Source organism: Hyperolius riggenbachi, chromosome 5, assembly GCF_040937935.1.
Source record: "Hyperolius riggenbachi isolate aHypRig1 chromosome 5, aHypRig1.pri, whole genome shotgun sequence".
Taxonomy (NCBI): Eukaryota; Metazoa; Chordata; class Amphibia; order Anura; family Hyperoliidae; genus Hyperolius; species Hyperolius riggenbachi.
The window spans coordinates 401,036,336-401,057,716 of NC_090650.1; the positions used below are offsets into that span (position 1 = coordinate 401,036,336).

General features: G+C 45.3%; 1 protein-coding gene across 1 annotated transcript in view; it reads right to left on the bottom strand.

Annotated features, from left to right (window-relative positions):
* Nucleotides 1-3,093: 3,093 nt before the first annotated feature.
* NUDCD1 (NudC domain containing 1) overlaps nucleotides 3,094-21,381 on the bottom strand; it is a 164,855-nt gene continuing 146,567 nt past the window's right edge. Inside the window, exons 8-10 of the mRNA XM_068237918.1 lie at nucleotides 17,867-17,992; nucleotides 8,453-8,612; nucleotides 3,094-3,529 (exon numbers count right to left, since the gene is read on the bottom strand). Of these exons, the coding sequence (XP_068094019.1) occupies nucleotides 3,240-3,529; nucleotides 8,453-8,612; nucleotides 17,867-17,992 (576 nt within the window). The 3' untranslated portion in view covers nucleotides 3,094-3,239. The remainder of the gene's footprint in view (nucleotides 3,530-8,452; nucleotides 8,613-17,866; nucleotides 17,993-21,381) is intronic.

The window sequence follows — 21,381 nt, forward strand, 5'->3', positions numbered from 1 at the left end:
CGCCCCAAGACTAAGTCAGTCCCCGCACACACAGCATCTCTGCCTGCACGCCGTGTGACTGGCTGCCTGGCCTGCCCCAAGAAGACTAAGTCGCTCCCAGTCCCTCCACACAGCATGTCTGCCTGCAGGCCGCTTGACTACCTTCTCCGCCACCACCAACAGAGTCCGGGACTCCAGGCGGATTGCTGAATTTTTTAGGCCGCTGCTAGCAGCGGCCGGTGTAATAATTTTTCTGGTGCGTGTACATGACTGCCTAATTTTTCTGGCTGCACTGCGGGCAGCTGCAACAACAAAAGAAAAGGCATGTACATGCGCCCATTCCCCTTCGTGATCATTACCTTGCCGTAGTGAAGGGGCTTGCGTATCACAATGAAGCAATGACCGGCGCCTAGATGAGTGTCTCGGGGGGCACACAAAAGATAATAAGGTCGTTGCTTCATTGTGGTCAGACCAAATTTGATCAGCTGGACAGTCACTGTTCTGTCTTTCAGCTACATCAGCCAGGCGACCATATGGGCTGTAAAGCCACCAAAACCTGCACTCTCGCCATGGTGCGCACCAGTCCAGCACGGCCGTCACTACACAAACAGCTGTTTGCGGTGCGTTACACGGTGAGTTTGGTGTGTCAGTGTGAAGCAGTACCTTAATTACACTACCTGATTGATGTATACACATGCAAGATGTTTTAAAGCACTTTAGGCCTGTCATTTAGCATTCAATGTGCTGCTTTTCCCGGGGACTTTTGGCGTGTATCCCACTCCGCCATGCCCCCCTCCAGGTGTTAGACCCCTTGAAACATCTTTTCCATCACTTTTGTGGCCAGCATAATTTTTCTTTTTCAAAGTTCGCATCCCCATTGAAGTCTATTGCGGTTCGCGAACTTTAACGCGAACCGAACGTTCCGCGAAAGTTCGCGAACCTAAAATCGGAGGTTCGGCCCAACATTGCAGAGCCATACCTGTGACACTTGCAGACAGCTGTTTCAGGCAATCTTCATCAATTCAAGACCAGGATTGCTATGGATCTATAGACTATATAGGTCTCAAACAGCACTATAGCTCTCTGCTCGACATCTGTATTCCTATTAAACACATCCATCCACCCTCCCCCCATCCCTCAAACCTGGTGCCTGGGTGTCACCCTCTACTCGGAACTCTCCTTCACCCCCCACATCCAGAACGGCTCCAGGTCCTGCCACTTCTATCTCCACAACATTCGCCCCTACCAAACCCCCGACACCGCCAAAATTCCTGGTCCATGCTCTGGTAATTTTCTGTCTGGACTACTGCAACGCCATCCTTTCTTGACTTTCTGTAACCAGACTCCACCCTCTGCTATGTATGCATCTGCCAGACTTATTCACTTCTCCTGCCGTTCCTCTTCAGCTGCCCTTCTTCACAAGTCCCATCACTACCTTCCTGTCCCCCTCTAATAAAATGTAAGCTGCTCTGCATGGCATACAAATCCATCCACCATACCTCCCCTTTATTCATACTTTTTGGTTTTCATTCATAGATACTCCCCAATCCTCTATCTCCACTCCCCTCACGAGGCTCCAAGACTTTTCCAGAGCAGCCCCTACACTATGGAACACCCTCCCTCCCATTCAACTCATTTAACCCCCCTTGCCGTTACAATTCTGGCGGCAAAGGGGCAGCGCAGCACTTTTTTTTTTTTTTTTTTTTTAAATCATGTAGCGAGCTACATGATAGCCGCTGACAAGCGGCATCCCCCTATCCGAAGGCGATCAGAGTAAGCAGGAAATCCCGTTCAGAACTGGATTTCCTGATGGGCTTCCCCGGTCGCCATGGGACGTCAGAGGGTATCCCAATCCACCCCTCAGCGCTGCCAGGCACTGATTGGCCAGGCTGCGCAAGGGGTCTGGAGGGGGGGGGGGGGGCGCGGCGGGTAGCGGCGAATTGGCGGTGAGCGGAAACTGCACACAGCTAGCAAAGTGCTAGCTGCGTGCAGTAAAAAAAAAATTGTGAAAATCGACCCAGCGGGGCCTGAGAAATCCTCCTACGCAGGTTACCCCGAGCTAAGCTCGGGATAACCGGCAAAGAGGTTAAGCAGGCATTAAAGACCCATCTGTTCACCATTGCTTACCTGCCATCTTCATAAATCCATCCTCCTCCCTTGTATTTACACCCCCCCCCACCTCTTAAATTGTAAGTCTATTTGGCAGGGCCCTCTCCTCCGTGTTCCTCTGCACCACCAAATGGACTGTGACTCATCTGCTATACTTATCCCTACATTGTTACAGCACTTTTGGGAAGACTTATAGCTTCCTGCCTGACCTGCTCCAAAACTGCTGAGACTTAGGCCCAGTTTACACTTTTTTTTTTCTTCTCCATAGCAGTGCATTGTGAAAAATGTTTCAGTAAAAACGCGTTAAGTGTCAAAGGTGCCATAGGAAAACATGGGCATTGCTTTGAAAATCAGTTGTCCTTTTAGTTATAACTGAGAGCAACGGGGCCTTAGGATTCCTTTTACACATAATTTGTTGCGTAGCGCATGCGTCAGTATGCGTTTTTTTCCAAAAATGTAAAAAGAACCCCTAATTACAATCCCCACACGCTGGGATCCGCAAAAAAAGAGTGCTGCACTCTTTTTGTGCGGATGCCAGCATTTGGGGATTGTAACCAATAGCTTTTTTTCTACATTTCAGGGAAAAAAATGCGTACTAACGCAAATGCATGCGCTACGCAACGAATTAAGTGTAAAAAGGCCCTACCGGGCAGGGTTTAGTGAATTGAAGAACGTTTGTTCCGTAAATTACTGAACTTCTACCGCATGCAGGAAATCTTTGTGTAAAATAAAATCTTTGTGTAAGTGTAAAATAACGAATGTGGTATTTTACTGACCAAACATTTTATTACCGAACTGCTCTTAGTGAATTGAGGCCCATGTCTGCAATTAAATGAGTATTTGTTAAAAAAAAAAAAAAAAAAAAAGCCATTTTGCAGGTAAATAATGGTGGAGGTTATTGCTGCTGTTTTACGAGAAATCCCCCACGCATGACAGGTAATTACTCTGTAAAGTATCAATATAGGGATTTCCAGCCATTCAAGATCAGCAGCTATATGACACATATCACATGTTTAAATATTTTATTCATCTGGAAATTCAATAGAAACCATTAAAAAAAATGGAAGCTGCTCCCACACCGGCGGGGGGGCTGGAGAGGCTCTCGTAGGCATGTTTTGGTCTGTGGAGATTAAAGGGAAATTGACTAATTATCAGTCGCTATTTACTCTGATGACAAATAATTTCTTTGAGGTTAGAACAAACAGGTGCTCGTTGGAGGCTTGAAAGCCTAAGATGGGATCGCTGCTCTCCAGGCTGGCCACTTGCTGCTTGGCAACCTGTCCCACATGCCGCCCCTCCTTCCTGTTGTACAGCACCGTGGCGACGGGGGCGGGCTGACGATAGATGAAGATCCTGCGCACACACTCGCACAGGGCCGCGTAGGAGAAATTGGGGGCACAAGTGAAAAACTTCTTATCTCGCTTGGAAGCCTGGACGTAACCTGCAATACCGAAGAAACATGGATAAGCCTGGGGGAAAAACAACTCAACCTGGTTCAAGTGTTATTAGAGACTCTGGCTTTTTAAAAAGAAACCGTGACCAAGAATTGAACTTCATCCCAATCAGTAGCTGATACCCACTTTCTCATGAGAAATATTTTCCTTCTCAAACGGATCATCAGGGGGCTCTGTATGGCTGATTTTTTGGTGAAACCCCTCCCACAGTGTGATGTCAGCGCCTCACAGCTCTAAGGTCCTGACATCACACTGTGGGAGCCTTGCTCCATTGTGGGAAATAACCGCTGTTTCCAACTGCCAAAGAAGCAAGCAGCATCTCCTTCCACTGACATCACCAGCCAGCAGTAAAAATGTCACCATGTGATAAATGTGATAAATGAATAAATTGTGCTTGTATTACTATCCAATTTGGAAACTCTGTTCAGTACACAGTTTTTTTTCCCCAAATAAGCATGATTATACTCACCAGGTGTCCGGATGTCTGGCTTCCATCCGTAGCCCCGCCCCCTAATGGAATAGGTCACAGGTGCCAGTGAGCTAGGCTGCTAGGGGGCGGGGCTACGAGCAAAAGCCAGAAATCGGGGCACTCAGTAAGTATAAATAACGTTATTTAAAATTCTAAACATTCAGCCCCCAAATTTCTGCAAAATCAATTACACAGCATTGAGCGCTCAAAATGCTGCATGTCTTGCGATTGCGATTAACCCTAATCGCAGTCGTGCTAGTAGGTTCCCGCAGATTTTAATAAATGAGCAAAGTGGTTTTTTTTGGAATTGCTGGCAATTGTCGGCGATCCAAAAACGCTGCCAAAATCGCCATAGTAAATCCCAGCCCTTACTTGACCCACGATGTGAAATATAACAGAAAAGCTGCACCTGAGCAGACAAATACTTAGATTTTTTTTTCATGAGTCAAGCCCACCTTACTTATTTTTCACCTCAACAGTAAGGGGAGTGTTGCTCTAACTGCTGGTAATATTGCTGTTACTACCGCCAGCGGTGTACCATCCGTAACGCTATTAGGGGGACCCATTGTTCACAATTAATGCAAGTGTTACTATGGTAATGCGTCTTACGTTACCTGCATAACCCGAAATACTGTAGCAATGCTCGCTGTTTTGTGCCGCCGGTCACACTAATAGCATAACGAGTGGCATACGGCTGGCGGTAGGAACAGCAAGATTACTGGCAGTTAGTACATCAACCCTAAAGGTGGTCACACACCATACAATTTTCTAAATATCTGTTCAATTTAAGAATTGCAATCAATTTTTCTGACCGATTGTGACATTTCAAAAATATATCCAATGTACCACACACGTATGTTCAATTTTACCTCAATTATGATAAAAAATGATTGGAAACTCTGAGAAAATTGATAGGGTGTGTATATTAATAAATTGACAATCCAACACACACCATACAATCTTTAGTAGAAATTGAAGAGAAATATCTGGCATTCCGGATCGATTTAAATCGAAAAAAAAAACTGGAAATCTGATCGGATTTTTCAGTCAAATGAAAATAAAGCTTTCGATTTTTTCAAGAGATACGATCATTTTTATCGACTTGCTGTAAAATCTGATCATTTTATTGTATCGTGTGTGGCCACCTAAAAGAGACTCTGTAACAAAATGTTGAGCCTTATTTCTTCTATCCTATAAGTTCCTATAGCTGTTCTAATGTGCTCTGTCTTACTGCAGCCTTTCCTAGTTGCACAGTGGCTATGTTATATCTGTTATATGATCTAATCTTCTCTCCTTTGTCGGGCTCATACACTCAGGCAGGAATGTGCTGAGCTGCTTATGATTGGATAGAAGCTATACACACCCTCTCCAGGCCCCCTGCACACACTGTATGAGTCACACACTGACCTACTCTCAGCCTATCACTTGCTACGTCTTTTGTTTGTAAACACTTCCTAAAACTGGCAATTACAAGCCAGGATTGCAGCAGGGAGTGGCAGAAACAGCACAGAGGGGCCCAGGAGAACATAATGAATAGAATGGTATGCTTTTTATTGTAAGAATTTTACAGTACAGATTCTCTTTAAGGAGAGCTAGTTCATGAGATACACAGATCAGGCCCCCTATTCAAGTAACTTTTTTTCCTAGGTAATATTTTCACACCCTATCCATAAAATGCCTTTACAACTACCAGCAAGAACAAGAATACAGTACTTAAAATAATTTTAACAGTACCTTTCACCAGACATATTTTTTTGGACTATAAGACGCTCCTAGGTTTAGAGGACAAAACCAGAGAAAACAAATATATATACTAAACCTGGTGCATCCATGTTGAAGGGGCATCTTGTGGATTATGCCCCCTTGTGTCTCCCTGTGTCCTCCTCTATGCCCCTTTGTGTCCCCTGTGTCCTCCTCTATGGCCCTTTGTGTCCCCCTGGTGTCCTCCTCTATGCCCCTTTGTGTCCTCCTCTGTGTCCCCTGTGTCCTCCTCTATGCCCCTTTGTGTCCCCCTTGTGTCCTCCTCTATGCCCCTTTGTGTCTCCCTGTGTCCTCCTCTATGCCCCTTTGTGTCCCCCTTGCGTCCTCCTCTATGCCCCTTTGTGTCTCCCTGTGTCTTCCTCTATGCCCCTTTGTGCCCCCCCTGCGTCCTCCTCTATGCCCCTTTGTGTCCCCCCTGCGTCCTCCTCTATGCCCCTTTGTGCCCCCCCTGCGTCCTCCTCTATGCCCCTTTGTGTCCCCCTTGCGTCCTCCTCTATGCCCCTTTGTGTCCCCCTTGTGTCCTCCTTTATGCCCCCCCTGTGTCCTCCTCTATGCCCCTTTGTGTCCCCTATGCCCTTTTGTGTCCCCCCTGTGTCCTCCTCTATGCCCCTTTGTGTCCCCCGTGTCCTCCTCTATGCCCCTTTGTGTCCCCCTGTGTCCTCCTCTATGCCCCTTTGTGTCCCCCTGTGTCCTCCTCTATGCCCCTTTGTGTCCCCCTGTGTCCTCCTCTATTCCCCTTTGTGTCCTCCTGTGTCCTCCTCTATGCCCCTTTGTGTCCCCCTGTGCCTCCTCTGCATGGGCACAGTACAGGAAGTCCCTGACATTGCAGTGTGTTGGAGGTTCATATTGACAGACGTTCACAAGTCAGGAACTCCCTGCATTTGCACTATAAGACGCAGTGACTTTTCCCCCCACTTTTGGGGGAGAAAAAGTGATTCTTATAGTCCCCCCAAAAAAAACAGTACTTTTTGAATTACAAAGAGCTGAAAAGTTATTTGAAAGAGACGATAAAAAAAAAATCTACTAGGAAAAAGCTCAGGAGAAAAAGTTAATTGAATAAATGGCCAAATGTAAATCAAGAGTGAAAAGGTTACCAGAAGATTTTAGAGGGCAAATCCAGTGGTCAGCTTATTTGTAGTATACTCATCGTTTCATGTAATTATACTCATCTGAAAGTATCTACAGCAAGCTGTGTGATCTGCCAATATACTGTCTTGTCCAAAATGTATCTGGAAAATAAACTGGCATTCCCCATTAACAGTCTTATTTGTCCTCAGATGATTCTTGGCTGTTGCACCTTGTATTAATATTTGTGTGTACTTCTCTTTTTGATTGGGTGAAAAGGAACACATTCCATTGCCATGGAAACAGGCTGGTCTCCAACAAACAGAAGTTGTGGACACACTGATGGATGTGGTAGTACATTAGCTGAGCTCTGCTATGGCTGACGGTCCTGGCTAGACTCCACTATAGATACGATGTACCCAGCACCTCACAACATCAATCTCACACCTGATAACAGGAAACCCGAGTCTACCAGCTACAGATGAATAGGTTTATGCCCAGTACCAATCAAACCTACAATTTTGTCTGTTTTCCCCCAATTCTTTACACTGAAAGAATTAATAACCTAGGGCTGTAAAAGCTCATACACATGTGCAATTCTTCTGCACGCCCAACCCAACAACATGACCGATCAAGCGACCAAACGATTGCACCATCTGAACGACCAATTCATGACATTGTGCAGTTGGCTGCATGTGTACAAGTCTTTTTTAAAATGTGACCATATCGTACAGTCCATAAATAAGTTGTTCTTTTAGTTGGTTTGGCAGTGGGGAAATACACGTCGTGTCAATGGGCTGTCAAGCGGTTGGTCAATGTCATTGTGCGCTTTGTTGGACGTGTGTACGAGCCTTAAAGGGCAGCTCCGAGGCGTACGAGAGGAATCGCTGCCGGGAGACTTGGGCGCAGGATACAGCCGGTATATGGCTTATCCTGCTGCTGCACAAGTCCCGGCGGTGTTAATTACTATTCCCCCTCCAGGTCCAGGTGGATGGTGAGGAATGATGTAATTCGCCTTCCAGCTATTGCCTTAAGGCGAATTACAGTGTTTTAAAAGTAACTTCAGCTCCGTCTTCTGACAGCGCCGAAGTTACTGACTGTGCGCTGCTATAGCCGTAATTCCTATAAAGGTCTATGGTGGCGCCGGCTGTGCCCAAATCTCCTGCGCTGGATTGCCAGTGTTCAAGGTCCGAGCAGCTGAAAAAAATAGACATTTACTTACCCGGGGCTTCCTCCAGCTCCTAGCAGCCGCTATATCCCTCGCTGCAGCTCCGCACTCAGCCGTTTGCCCCCGGTCCCCTTCACTGCAGAAGACCTCGTCAGGTCGTCCTTTACCGTGCCTGCGCGAGCAGCTGTCAACCACTCGCACGTGGTGTGGAGTGTGCTGCGCAGGCTGGCGGCTGGGAGTGGAGCTGCAGTGAGGGGCATAGCGGCTGCTAGGGCTGGAGGAAGCCCCATGTAAGTAAATGTCTTTTATTTTCAGCTGCTCCGACCTTCCCTTTAAGACTGACACGGTAGGGGATAGGTTGTGAGCTCCTGACATGATGATGTCCTCAGTAAAGTGCTGTGAACGATATCAGCGCTACACGAATACATAATACTCTCATCTACATACCAAGCGCGTTGAAGGTGGCAGCGTGTTCCCACAAGTTATCCCCCTGCGCCGATACCGGCTGCCACAGCAAAGCGTCCACATCGTGTCTCAGCGCAAAACACGGCATCCGCTCCGGCGTTTCCACCATCGAAAACAGAAACTGGTTGCTGCCGAGATTCACCTAAAAAACGGAAAAAAAGAAAAGAAAATATGTATAACTTACGAAATTCTGCCCCAAGAGCTCCTTCACACAGCCAGCTGGGAGACAGTCTGGTGCTGCTGTGATAGTACCACAGTCTGAGGAAATAATACTGACACAATAACAGAAAGAAGAGGAAAAAGACAAATTGGGGGTTTCTAAATAAGAATAGGAAATAATACTATGATATTATTATTATTTATTGTATTTATAAAGCAGCAACATATTATACATCGCTGGACAATAAATATGGATACATACAAAATAAACAAGGGGTGACAGACAGAGACAGCAAGTGGTTATACAACACTAGTGGACCAAATCCCGTTTTTAAACGGGTCTAGGTCTGTGTTTTTCGACGCGCCCGCCATGCTCTCAACCGGCACACACCCGGCCAGCCGCTCACCTGCTTGGCCCTGTCCTCCTGTCTCTGTAAGGCTGAGTCCATGCTGCACTCATGCGCAGTAGCAGAAAGCACGGACCCAGAGACACAGGGACAGCATGACGCAGGGACACGGGGTTTTATTATAGAGTATAGCACAAGGTTATACTTGCGAACAGGGTATAAGATGCATGATCGTGGGATTTTACAGAGACCAGCAAATCAAGTCTCAGTTAGTCCGTGCGAAGGGTGTCATTGTTGGTGTTGCAACATTAAGAAGGACACACTGGGGTGGGGGGGGGGGGGGGGGTCAAGAGAGACACTGCCAAAGGCTTACAATCTAAAGGGTGGGGAAGGGACACACTGCCTGAGCGCCACTATAGCCGTAATTCACCTATGTCGGCGCAAGGCTCCGCCAAAACTTCCCGTGGCGGTTTGCGCTGTTTCGGGCTTCCCTCTCCTTAGGTAAGTATGTGTTTCTGAACCACAGCTTCCGTTGGGTCCTCCTTAAAGAGATAGGCTTTACATGGCATTGCATCTTTCCCCATATTTACAGACATAAGCATCTTTCAATTATTGCTAAAACCCATTTTTTGCAGACTTGGTAGGAGTTTTAGGTTTTAGCTGGGATATCTTCCCCCCCCTCCCCCCTACTTGGTTTGGGCGAGTCGGAGGTTCCCTTGATGTTGCCGTGTGTGGTGTGGCCCAGGCTGCTCCATTCTGCTTGTTAAGCTAAATACCCACTGGCATCTGCAATCGTTTGTGGTGGTGGAAATGAATGATCATGTAAATGATCGTTTACACAATCGCGGCGAACCCCCGCAAGCCAATGAGGATCGGAGCAATCCTCAATGACTTATAATTGGACCTGTGAGTCGTTCAATGACAAACGATCGCCGCAGGTGGCGTGCGTCAGTCAACAAATATTTGTTGAATTATGTTGCACGATATTGCGGAAAAATTGTTAGTTGCGCAAAAAAATTTGTTAAAAAAATCGTTTGGTGGACATGGGTCTTTACACACAGGATGGCGTTGTGAGGATCCAGCATATCAGCCGATATCAGGAGCACCGACTCCCAGCGTCCTACAGAAGCTGTTAGTCTGCAGCCTCTCACATCCAGGGAAGTCCACTTGAGAGTTACAGAATAAATTACACAGGCTGTGTTCTTTTAAGTGTCATTCCACTTGTCACTTATCAAATGAAATATTAATTGTCAGAGACGGCGGTGATGAGAAGAGCGGCGGATTCCTCTGACAGCGCCACTTATCCCCGGGCACGGCACAAATCCAGAGCATAGAAGGACGAGATGTAGAGCAATATGGAGGGGGAATCGAGCGAAAATATGTTCAACGAGGTCTTCATGTTGGTGTACAGTCACCAGTGCAAAGATGAAGACAGAGAACATTTATATCGTGCTTATCTCCTGGCGGACTCAAAGTGCCAGAACTGCAGCCACTAGGACGTGCTCTATAGGCAGTAGCAGTGTTAGGGAGTGTTGCCCAAGGTCTCCTTACCGAATAGATGCTGGCTTACTGACCAGGAAGAGCCGAGAACTGAGAACCGAGAACTGAGCCCTGGAGCAGGCTATTTGCGCCGGTCCTCCCCTTATGTGTCGCGCCCAGGTCATGCGCATATAGCAGAACGCAATGGACGTTAAGGTAAGTGCCTGTTTTTAATCTTGGGAGGTGTGTGCGGGCGGCTCTTCCTGGCGCTGGCCACGCTGGGGAGATCGCCTGCACCCCCCAGCCTCCACCTCCGGGGTGCCGCTGTGTGGGTTCCAGGCGATGAGAGAGCCTAGGGCCCCCGCGCCCCCCCGGTTGTATGGGGTCAATGGGAAGCCTCCTCGTGGCGCCCCTGGATAGTGCTATGTAGCATGAACTAATTCCTGCAGGGCGATTGTTTTGCGGTTTTTGGTTTTTGACCCTGCATATTTAGGCATGCGAAAGCAAATGCATATTTGCATGAGCAATGTCTCGTGATTAGCCAATAGGCCAAATTTGCAAAGCCAGATTTGTCAGGTTCACTTGGTTGATGCACACATTTTCTCTCTGTTGTAATTAGAGCCGAGAACTGAACCCAGCGGCTGGAAGAACAGCGGTAGGTCCCTGCCTGCTGCCAGCCGCCGACATTTAAAAATTCTGGAGGGGAGAGCGAGGAAGGGGGTCCCAAGGTGAGGGAAGGGGGAGGCGTCCTGCCTTCCCCACCCTTTACTGCGCTGCATCCTCTCCTGCTCAGGGCGCTCTGGCGGGTTACCACCCCCCCACCCCCCGGCCAAGAGCCCTCAGTCCATGCCCGAGTGCCCGAATGGTCAGTCCGCCGCGCCCACACTGCACATGGATTAAAGCAGACCTGAACTCAGAATTTCCCCTCTAAAAGAAATAGCAACAGCATAATAACATTTAAAGAAAAACATCTTATTGTTACAGCTGATACTAATCCTGCAATACATCTGCAGTGTATCTACTTCCTGCTTTCATGGAAGCAGACATATTAACATTCTCGGCTTTCAATTGAGCTTATCTGCCGTGGACATCAGCTGACACAGGGGTAGATCAATTACAACTTGTGATTAGACACAGAGGAAGGGGAATTAGATTAGGGGGGACACTTTAAAGTGGACCTGAACTCTTGCACAGGACAGAAGGAAAACAGAGAGAAATGTACCCTGTATGTAGTTAGAGAGTTTATCCTGTCTAATCCCCCCTCATCTGTGACTAAGCACAAGTTGTAATTTGATCCCTCAGCTGTGGCAGCTGACTGCCACGGCAGAGAGGTAATTGGCAAACACAAGATGTTAACAATATGTCTGCTTCCATGAAAGCAGGAAGTAGATGCACTGCAGATTTATTGCAGGATTTGTATCATCTGTAACAAAGAAAAGTTTTTCTGTAAAGGTTATTATGCTGCTGCAATAGAGCAGAGAGCAAGTTCTCAAGTTCTCAAGTTCACTTTAGGCAGACCTCAAACTTTTTTTTGCCCCTACATTGACTTTTTTTGTTGAGCAAAGAAGACAATGAGATGCTTTGAAGGCACCCAGTGGTGATAGTCGCTCTGTTCTGCTGCCGTCACCCTCACACTGTCAGCAGATCTGCCAGATAAAGGGAACAGACTCCACTTCCTCAGCCTTCTGCACACACACTTCAGGCAGAGCAAAGCTGCACTTTCCTCACTGCTCTGAGGAGACGGCCGGGGATTTCAAAGGCAGATCTGTCATTGATGTACCCAGGAGACCATCATGAATATTGTAAGAACAGAGAAGGCTACCAGCAGCAGCTGAGCAGACCCAGCGGGATGCTATTGTGCCAGTGATGACTACAGAGTCCTGGACTCTCCCGTCTGGGGGTCTTCATCACCCGGCAACAGACTGCAGGGCCTGACTGCATCACTGGAGCCCATCGCCGCCACACATTCTATTACACTCACCTCTGTGTGCAGAAAAACAGATGGGAAATCAAGAGCCCACAATAGTGCAGTATGTTAAAGTCAAGTTGCATAGAACAAAATCAATGAGAATAAATACTGTATATACTCGCATATAAGCCGGCCCGTGTATAAGCCGAGATACCCACTTTTTCTTTAGAAACCAGGAAAGAGTGATTGACTTGCATATATAAGCCCCTCTCCTCAGTATTGCCCCTTCCACAGCAGCCAAATATGCCCCCAGTACAAGTCAGCACCCTTCCCCATAGCCAGATGTGCCCCAAGGATGAAGCTATGATGCCACTAGATGGCATCATAGATATGAGACACAGCAATTGGCACACATGAAGAATCCACGATCATTGCACAGCTAACACGTGGCTTGCACGCTCCGCGCCACAAGCCAGGGGACACAGGTAGTCTTGAGCAGCACACTCTTCAGACCATGTTGCAGGGGATGGGGGGCACGGACACAGCTCTGGTAAGAGCAGGATCACTAGTGCACGATCCTTACGCTCCTCTGTCAGTAACAAAACTCACTTCACCATCCGTTCTGCTCCACTGACTCGCATATAAGCCAAAGGGGGTAACTTTTCAGCACATTTTTTGTGCTGAAAAATTAGGCTTATATGAGTGTATATAAAGTACACACAAGGAAGGGTTACCACAAAGGGCCCAATTCCAGTAGGTGCGGTGCGATGCAATCATCTCATCACATCCTAACTGCAACCGATGTAATTCAATAGAGTAATTTCCATTGACGCAAATTTACCTTAGCGGTGCGATGCAGGTAAAATGAACAATAGCATGCTGCAGTTTTCCGCAGCACACCTCTGAGTCTCATAGTGGTAACATTGAGCCGCATCGCATGACAAACGGAAGTAACCGCTAATGTATGCAATGCGATGATCGCATCGCAGCAATGCGACTAGTGGAAATGGGTCCTAAGGCAACCACTGGATAGGCAGGTGGGGAGATTACACCTGACCTCACTCGGGTTAAGAAATCGCTCTCTGTAGATCAGATAATAGGGGGTATACCCCTCCACAAAGGATGGACAAACGTATAGGTAATAGGACAACACAGAATAAAAACCACTAAAAACTGTTTAACAATGGGAGGTAGTGGTGGACTTACAGGGGTTGGACAAAATAATGGAAACACCTAACATTTTGGCATCATAATCTTTGAACATGTTTTAAGCAATCAAAACTTGACATATGTTATTTTTTATTTGTTTATTATCTTTGTTATTTGATATGTTTAATTAAAATAATAGTTTTTTTTACAGATACTTATACCAAAGTTAGTTATAATTTATAAAAATGGCAGATCTCTCAGACTTTCAGAGAGGCCAAATTGTTGGTGCTTGTATAGCAGGTGCTACTGTAACAGAAAATGCCCGAACGCTTGGCATTTCAAGAGGTACTGTCTCATAAGTAATGACAGCCTTTGAAAGAGAAGGAAAAACGTCCTCAGCAAAGCACAGTTGTGGCCAAAAGTCGAAATTGTCTGAGAGAGACCATCTGACCCTAAATCAAATTGTTAGAAAAGCTTGAAAGACCACAGCTTTTAAAATCACTGCAGAGCTGAATGAACACCTACAGAACCCAGTTTCCACAAAAACTGTTCGTCGGGAGCTGCACAAATCTGGATTCCACGGAAGAACTGCAATAAGAAAATCTCTGCTCTCAAAGACAAATGTTTCAAAGCGTTTAGAGTGGTGTAGAAACCACCAGAATTGGTCCCTCGAGCAGTGGGAAAAATGTGATTTTCTCTGACGAATCATCGTTTACCTTATTTCCGGCCAAGTGTACATTTGGAGACAGCCGAAAGAAGCATTTCATCCAGACTGCCTTCTCCCAACCATAAATCATGGCAGGGGTTCTGTGATCATCTGGGGTGCCATTTCTTGGAAATTTGCTGGGCCAATGATTTCCCTTCATGGAAGAATTAACAGCCGAGACTATTTAGGAATTTTGGGCGACCAAGTTCATCCTATGGTTCAAGAACTGTTTCCCTAGGGGAATGCCATCTTTAGAGATGAGTAAGAAGTTGATTTCCGCCGCCATCGTCTCTAAAAGAACTGGAGGGTGTTTTAACTGAAGAATGGGCTAAAATTCCTTTAGAAACAATTCACAATTTGTATGAATCAATACCTCGGAGAATTGAGGCTGTAATTGCCGCAAAAGGTGGACCTACACCATATTAAAATTAAATGTTGATTTTCAAGGCGTTTCCATTATTTTGTCCAACCCCTGTGCCTCCCCACTGAAGACTCAAATTGTCTAATTCAGGCAAATTTTATTGTATACTCCACAAAACAGTGAAACACATTTCACAGGTATTTCACCTGCTTCTTCAGGCAATTAACAGGAGTAACGGATTACAAGCTCTTAGAAGGCACCGACGCCTCTAACGGCCCGCTCACACTATGGGCGTTTTCCACCTTTTTTCAAGTGCAGGTGATTTTTAAAATCGCGCACAAAACGCTTGTGCAATGATTCTCGATGAGAAGGATCATATCAGCGCGTTTCGTCCGCTGTGCGTTCAGCAAAGTGGTGCCTGTACCATTTTTGGGGCGTTTTTCGTATAATGGAAGGTATAGGAAGATAACTAAATGCTAACAAAATCACTATGTGCAGCGATTGCATCCGCGTTTTTAAGAATAAATACATTGTAAACAATAAGTACATTGTAAACAATAAGTGTCAGCGCCAAGGCAGAAGGCAACCGCAGCCGAGAAGGACAATGTCCAAAAGTCCACACAAGCAATAAATATACAAAGTCAGCGCAGGTCTATAATAATACAGCTTTCACCATTTTCTGATATACCGGATCCTTGAATGAAAAGGTAAAGAAGCAAGGCTTACCAGATTCCAACAACCCACATTATAAGGTTGTAAACGAGTTTGATAGATGGTCCGCAGTACTCTCAGATGGTGTTTCGCCAGCGATGTCACACGCCACAGATTCCTCCAGAATGCAGTAGATATCCTGAGGGCACAAAGACTCGCCAGAGGGGAGTCCAATAGGATAGTAGCATGAAAGGCACATCTAAGTGTAATTGGGAAGGCGATAGGCGGCACCATTACATCTGAGGTCTTCTATTGACCATTTTATGCGCACTACTTTTTCGGGGTTCCCAGTGCACGGGCCCCGTATGTGAGTTCTCTTTTCTTTTTACTAATTGTTTTATATGCTACGTAATAAAGACGGTTTACACTTAGATGTGCCGTATATCTCTTTCATGCTACTATCCTATTGGACTCCCCTCCGGCGAGTCTTTGTGACCTCAGGATATCTACTGCATTCCGGAGGAATCTGTGGCGTGTGACATCGCTGGCGAAACGACACCATCTGAGAGTTCTGCGGACCATCTATCAAATTTGTTTACAACCTTATAATGTGGGTTGTTGGAATCTGGTAAGCCTTGCTTCTTTACCTTTTCGTTCAAGGATCCGGTATATCAGAACATGGCGAAAGCTGTATTACTATAGACTTGCGCTGACTTTGTATATTTATTAATTTCCGGGTCAAAGAGTTCACTTCCTGACTTGCGTCAGGGAGTGAATTAGCGAACCGCTCTGAAAAGCGCTTTTTACAAAATCGCAGCACGCAGTGGAGCGCCGGGAGGGGGAAAAAAAATCAGCGCATAAAAACGCTTGCATTTTCATTTTTAGGTGTGAATGGGGCCTTAGAGATTTACTGTTTTGTCCTATTACCTTTGTGCGAATAAACAACACAGACAGACGCACGATCAACAGAAGACACTTATGTTAACCACTTTACCCCCGCGCGTACGTATTTCTCCGCCCCTTTTTCCATCCTTTAAAAACCAGGGACGGAGAAACACGTACTTTCCGCGTTCCCGACGCTGTCCGCGCTCCCGCTCGTAAACACGCCGCCCGCCGCTAGTAAAACCGCCGCCGCCCGCTCGCCCGGAGATCAATGAACGGGAAAATCCATTCCCGTTCGTTGATCTAAGCCCCACAATGACCCGCTGCTCTCCTATGGGCAGCGCGATCATTGTGAGAAGAAACTCACGTGTCCAGCCTCCTTATTCTTCCTCCAAGCTTCCGGAAGGAGGCTTGGAGGTCGCAATAAAGCAAAAAGTTACTGTGGCCATCTTGTGGCCAAATAGTAAACTACACCCTACACATTTTTCACATACAAATAAATGACTTTTACACAAAAAATTAACTCATTACCTCCCACACTCCCCATTTTTTTTTTTTGTAATTAAAAAAAAATTCAAAAATTTACAATTAAAAAAAATACATAATTAGTTACCTTAGGGACTGAACTTTTTAAATATTTAAGTCAAGAGGGTATAACACTGTTACTTTATAAACTATGGGCTTGTAATTAGGGATGGACGCAAAACTGAAAAAAATGCACCTTTATTTCCAAATGAAATATTGGCGCCAAACATTGTGATAGGGACATAATTTAAACGGTTTTATAACCGGGACAAAAGGGCACATAAATTTCATGGGTTTTAATCACAGTAGCATGCATTATTTAAAAACTATAATGGCCGAAAACTGAAAAATAATTTTTTTTTCCCCCACATTTTTCCTATTTTCCCATTAAAACACATTTAGAAAAAAATAATTCTTGGCATAATGTCCCACCTAAAGAAAGCCTAATTGGTGGCGGAAAAAACAAGATATAGTTCATTTCATTGCGATAAGTAATGATAAAGTTATAGACGAATGAATGGAAGGAGCGCTGAAAGGTGAAAATTGCTCTGGTGGTCAGGGGGTAAAACCCCTCAGTGGTGAAGTGGTTAATAATGTTTTGTAAAAATAAAATTGCATGTCTCACAAACAATAAAAATACAAATAAAATAAAAAATACAAAACTAGGCCCAGCATGAAATCACAGCTTCTTATTTTCTCTATAGTAATCTCCAGCTACCTAACCCATTAATCTACCCTCCCGCATTCCTGCTCCTCACTGATTGGCTGAGGGTAGTTCAGTGTGACATGAGGCTGAGAAGGGAAATACACCTCACACCTCTGCAGAAGCTGCTGAAAAATCTGTGCTGTGCTCATATGTTTACAAAGCAACTAGATATGACAGTGCAGTTTCTAGGAGATTAAAGAATAAAAAAAGTGTAAGGGAGGAAATGACACCAGGATTGGCTTCAGTTAGAGGCAGTAAAGATGGAAAATGCCTGGAACAGATTTCTCTATTTACTATATAAAATTCACTGAGATCAAAACCTGGGCAGTACAATAATTATTTATCTACTTATTATATCTAAGTATTAATCTACTCATATATGTGTTTGTTTACCTGGGATAGTATGGCTGTTCCTGCTGCTTTCAACTGGATAATATAGTGTATTTTATAACTGTATACGCTTTGCCTGGATATGCAACACACACAGGAGAGTGAGAGAAGAAGTGTAATATAAAGATTTACCACATGAGAGGCCTTCAGGGCGTTTCCATCGAATCTGCAGAGCGTTGCGCAGTCCTCCAGGGACACATCACACTCCTCCAGCTCCTGAGCGTTGCAGGGGGGCTTATCCACATCTGGATCCGGGTTCTGGCAACACAAAAACATCACACCCGGTCACTGCTTGTGGACACTGAACACGCCACTGATAAACAGAACTACATGTTGTCCCTTTACAAATAAAGGAGATTATGCACAGCAAGGTGTAGGAAGAACTAGATAAAAAAATGGGGTATGAAGGGGGAGGATGCTGAACGGGAGTGGAGGTTACTGAAAGGTCACGAGAGGGGATAACGCTGAGCGCGGGGGGGGGGGGGGGGGGTGTTAGGGGGGGGCTCGTGTGCTGGGGAGGAGACAATGGCTGAAGAAGTGGGAGGGCAGAACAGGTAATTTGGGTGCACAGCCTAATCACTAAATTAGGTGCCACAATAGGCCATAATATTATTAGTTGCTACTTTGCCGCTGACTGAGTAATATCTTCACTCACAACTTTTTGAGCTGATAGACCCAGGACACTTAAAGTGAACCTCCAGACTAAAAATCTACTCATCAGCACTGAAAAGGCTTTATATTTGTTTAGCAGTTTCACAGCATCAGAACTTTGTTTTTCTTACATAAGCCTTATTTTTAGCTACACAAAATCTTAAGCTCCGCCCCATCACAGAAAACTGCCTGGGCTTTTTCCCCTGATGCTGTGCAAAGCATGATGGGATCTCCTATGTTGTTATTCACGTTTCCTAGCAACTGGGATGGGTGATCAGGACACAGGACAGTTGGAACTGTGTCTCATGCTCCCTGTCACCTCCTTTCAACTAAAAAGATGGCTGCCCTCATGAAATCAAACATTTGCCTGTTCTTTTAAAACAAGGTGGGTAAGAGATTATATTACCTATCTATTTTGATTAACACAACTAATGTAATTTAATGACAGTGTGTTTGTTTAGTCTAAAGTTCCTCTTTAAGCCACGGCCCAGCCACACCTCTGACCACTCCCCACCACACCCCTAATCACCCCTCCCTCCTCCCCCAGCACACCCCTAATCACGCCCCAGGCACACTGCTGATCATGCATAAAGATATAAGAAAAATATGTAGTTGATAATTCAAACCACACTGGTCCTTTCTACTCTGGTTCACTTTCATTCATAATAACATTAGAAAAAAAGAAATATATATTTATATATATATATGGAAAGTATGGAAATAAAAGTTAGAGTGAATTAAACACATTTTCAATGGAAAAATACATACATTTACTAAGATCGGTACATGAGTCCTGAAAGAGGGATAAATAAGGAAGAAAGATGGACAAAGGGACTGGATTCCCAAAGAGGGACTGTCACACCGCAAAAGGGAAAGTTGAGAGCTATAGTAATATGTAGCTGAACTCCGAATACAGGCAGAGCTAGCGGCGGGGGTCAATAGTTGGGTACCTGAACCCCAGATCGGCTGTGTCGCTCGCTATCAGCTCAGTTAGTGTTAGGTGTAGGTGATGGGTGGGGGAATGTTAGGAGGAGGGATTCCAGAAAGGACTTTCTCAGCAACGCATAATATAATTATAGGTTAGGGTGTTAGCATACAACTAAGGGATTCAATTGTGAGCTCCTCTGACAGTCAGTGACAGGACTATATACTCTGTAATGTGCTGCAGAACATGTCGTGTTATACAAATGCAGAATAGTAGTTAGAATGAGACAAATTGTGTATTTTTTACATATATATTTTAGGGGGAGGCGGGTGGGAGAGATTGTGAGGCAGTGATAGGAGAGTGGGAGAAAGAGACAGAAGAGAGTGGGGAGAGGTAGAGAAGGAAAGTGAAAGGAAGGATGTCTATAGACATTCTGGTGTCTCAACCTACAGAATGCCTGTCCCCAGACCTTACACCGGCTCTGGTCTGAGGGGGGGCTCTGGGCACCAGTACCCCCCCAAACTTGCCTATTATTACAGTTATACTATGGGCAAGAGTTAACAGCGTGATCCAGAGCCCAATAACCAAGCTCCTCTTTTACATGAACGCTGGGAGGGCTACTTCTCATCCTCATGTAGTTTTGTAAGTTGAGATTATGCGACTGAGCTTGTTAGTGTCTGAAAAGCAAAAATTCACACTTAATTTCCTCCCACCTCAAACAATATTAGTAAAGTGCTAAAAACACTCATTCCATCATATTTGCTGGGGAACGTTTGTACTTCTGCTCCCAGTCCTCGGCCAACGCTGATATTTTATCACCAGGTGAAGGTTCTACAGAGAAGACCAGCTGCCAGCACCGCAGGAGAGGAGGATTCAAAAGGAACATCTAGGCTGATTGTTCCATGTGGTTCCCTCCCCTCTCACCAGAAGCTGTGATTATTTCCAGCACACAGAACGCCAGGCAAACGTGTGCTGAGCGGCTGCCTTAATTACTTCATCTCCACAAAACATCTCAGGGGTCGTCGGCCGGAGATGAATTAAGACGTCTTCAGTTTGTTGTGAATCCTCATCTCCAGAATGAAATGTGTCCGAAATAGGTTTTCCCTGCGGGGGTCCCGTATTAGCATCCGTCATGCTGACAAAAGTAATAACTATTTAGACACTTTCCCCAACTTCTATTTTGCGCAGGAAGAATGTGTGTCCTGACTGTAAACTCATCCGTATGTGAGAAGGCACACAGAAGCAGGAGATAATCCGGGCTTCCAAACAGAGGATCCAACCAATAACAATAAGAATATATACATTTGTATTTTATTATTAGGTATGGTAGTTTGAATTCTGTATAATATTTTGCTTTCTTATCAGTTGGTTATAAAGCTACCCTTTTTACCCAAAAAATAAGCCCTACCCTGACATAAGCCGAAACGGTGCAGTGCCAATCGAGCTCTGGTCCTGTCATCCCAGCACACAGCAAGGTTATCAGCTGTGCAGGGACGGCAGGCCAGGTGCCTGATCAGGAAACAGGAAATGTTCTGCTCAGACACACTTCCTAATGCATCATCATCATTATGCGCAGCCACCTCGGGTGCCGGTACTGCTGAAGCTGGCCAACCACTCTGCTCCTCCACCCTGAGGCAATCTGCCAATATCGGTAAACTGCAGTTGGGGCATCCCCAACAAAATCAGATCAGGATTTAAAGCACCACTTCATAGAAATATAAGACATTCTCTGAAAATAAGCCCTAGCACGTCTTTTGGAGTAAAAATGAATATAAGATATTGGCCTCAATTCACTAAGATCATGCTGGTGATAATAAGGCAAGAGAAAACTTACCACACATCGATCGGTATTTTCAATCTTAATTCACTAAAGAAGCTTGCCTTATAAAGGTGTAGAGATACGTTTTCACAGTGAGAGTGTTATCTTATCACTTCAGTCCTTAAAGCAGACTATAACCCAGCATTTCATCTTTGCTCAAAAACATTATTTACAGCATATTATATGCAACCAGCTATTTTTTTTATTAGACCAGCATTCAAAGGGTTACACACAGAGCTTGAAAGTTCAGCA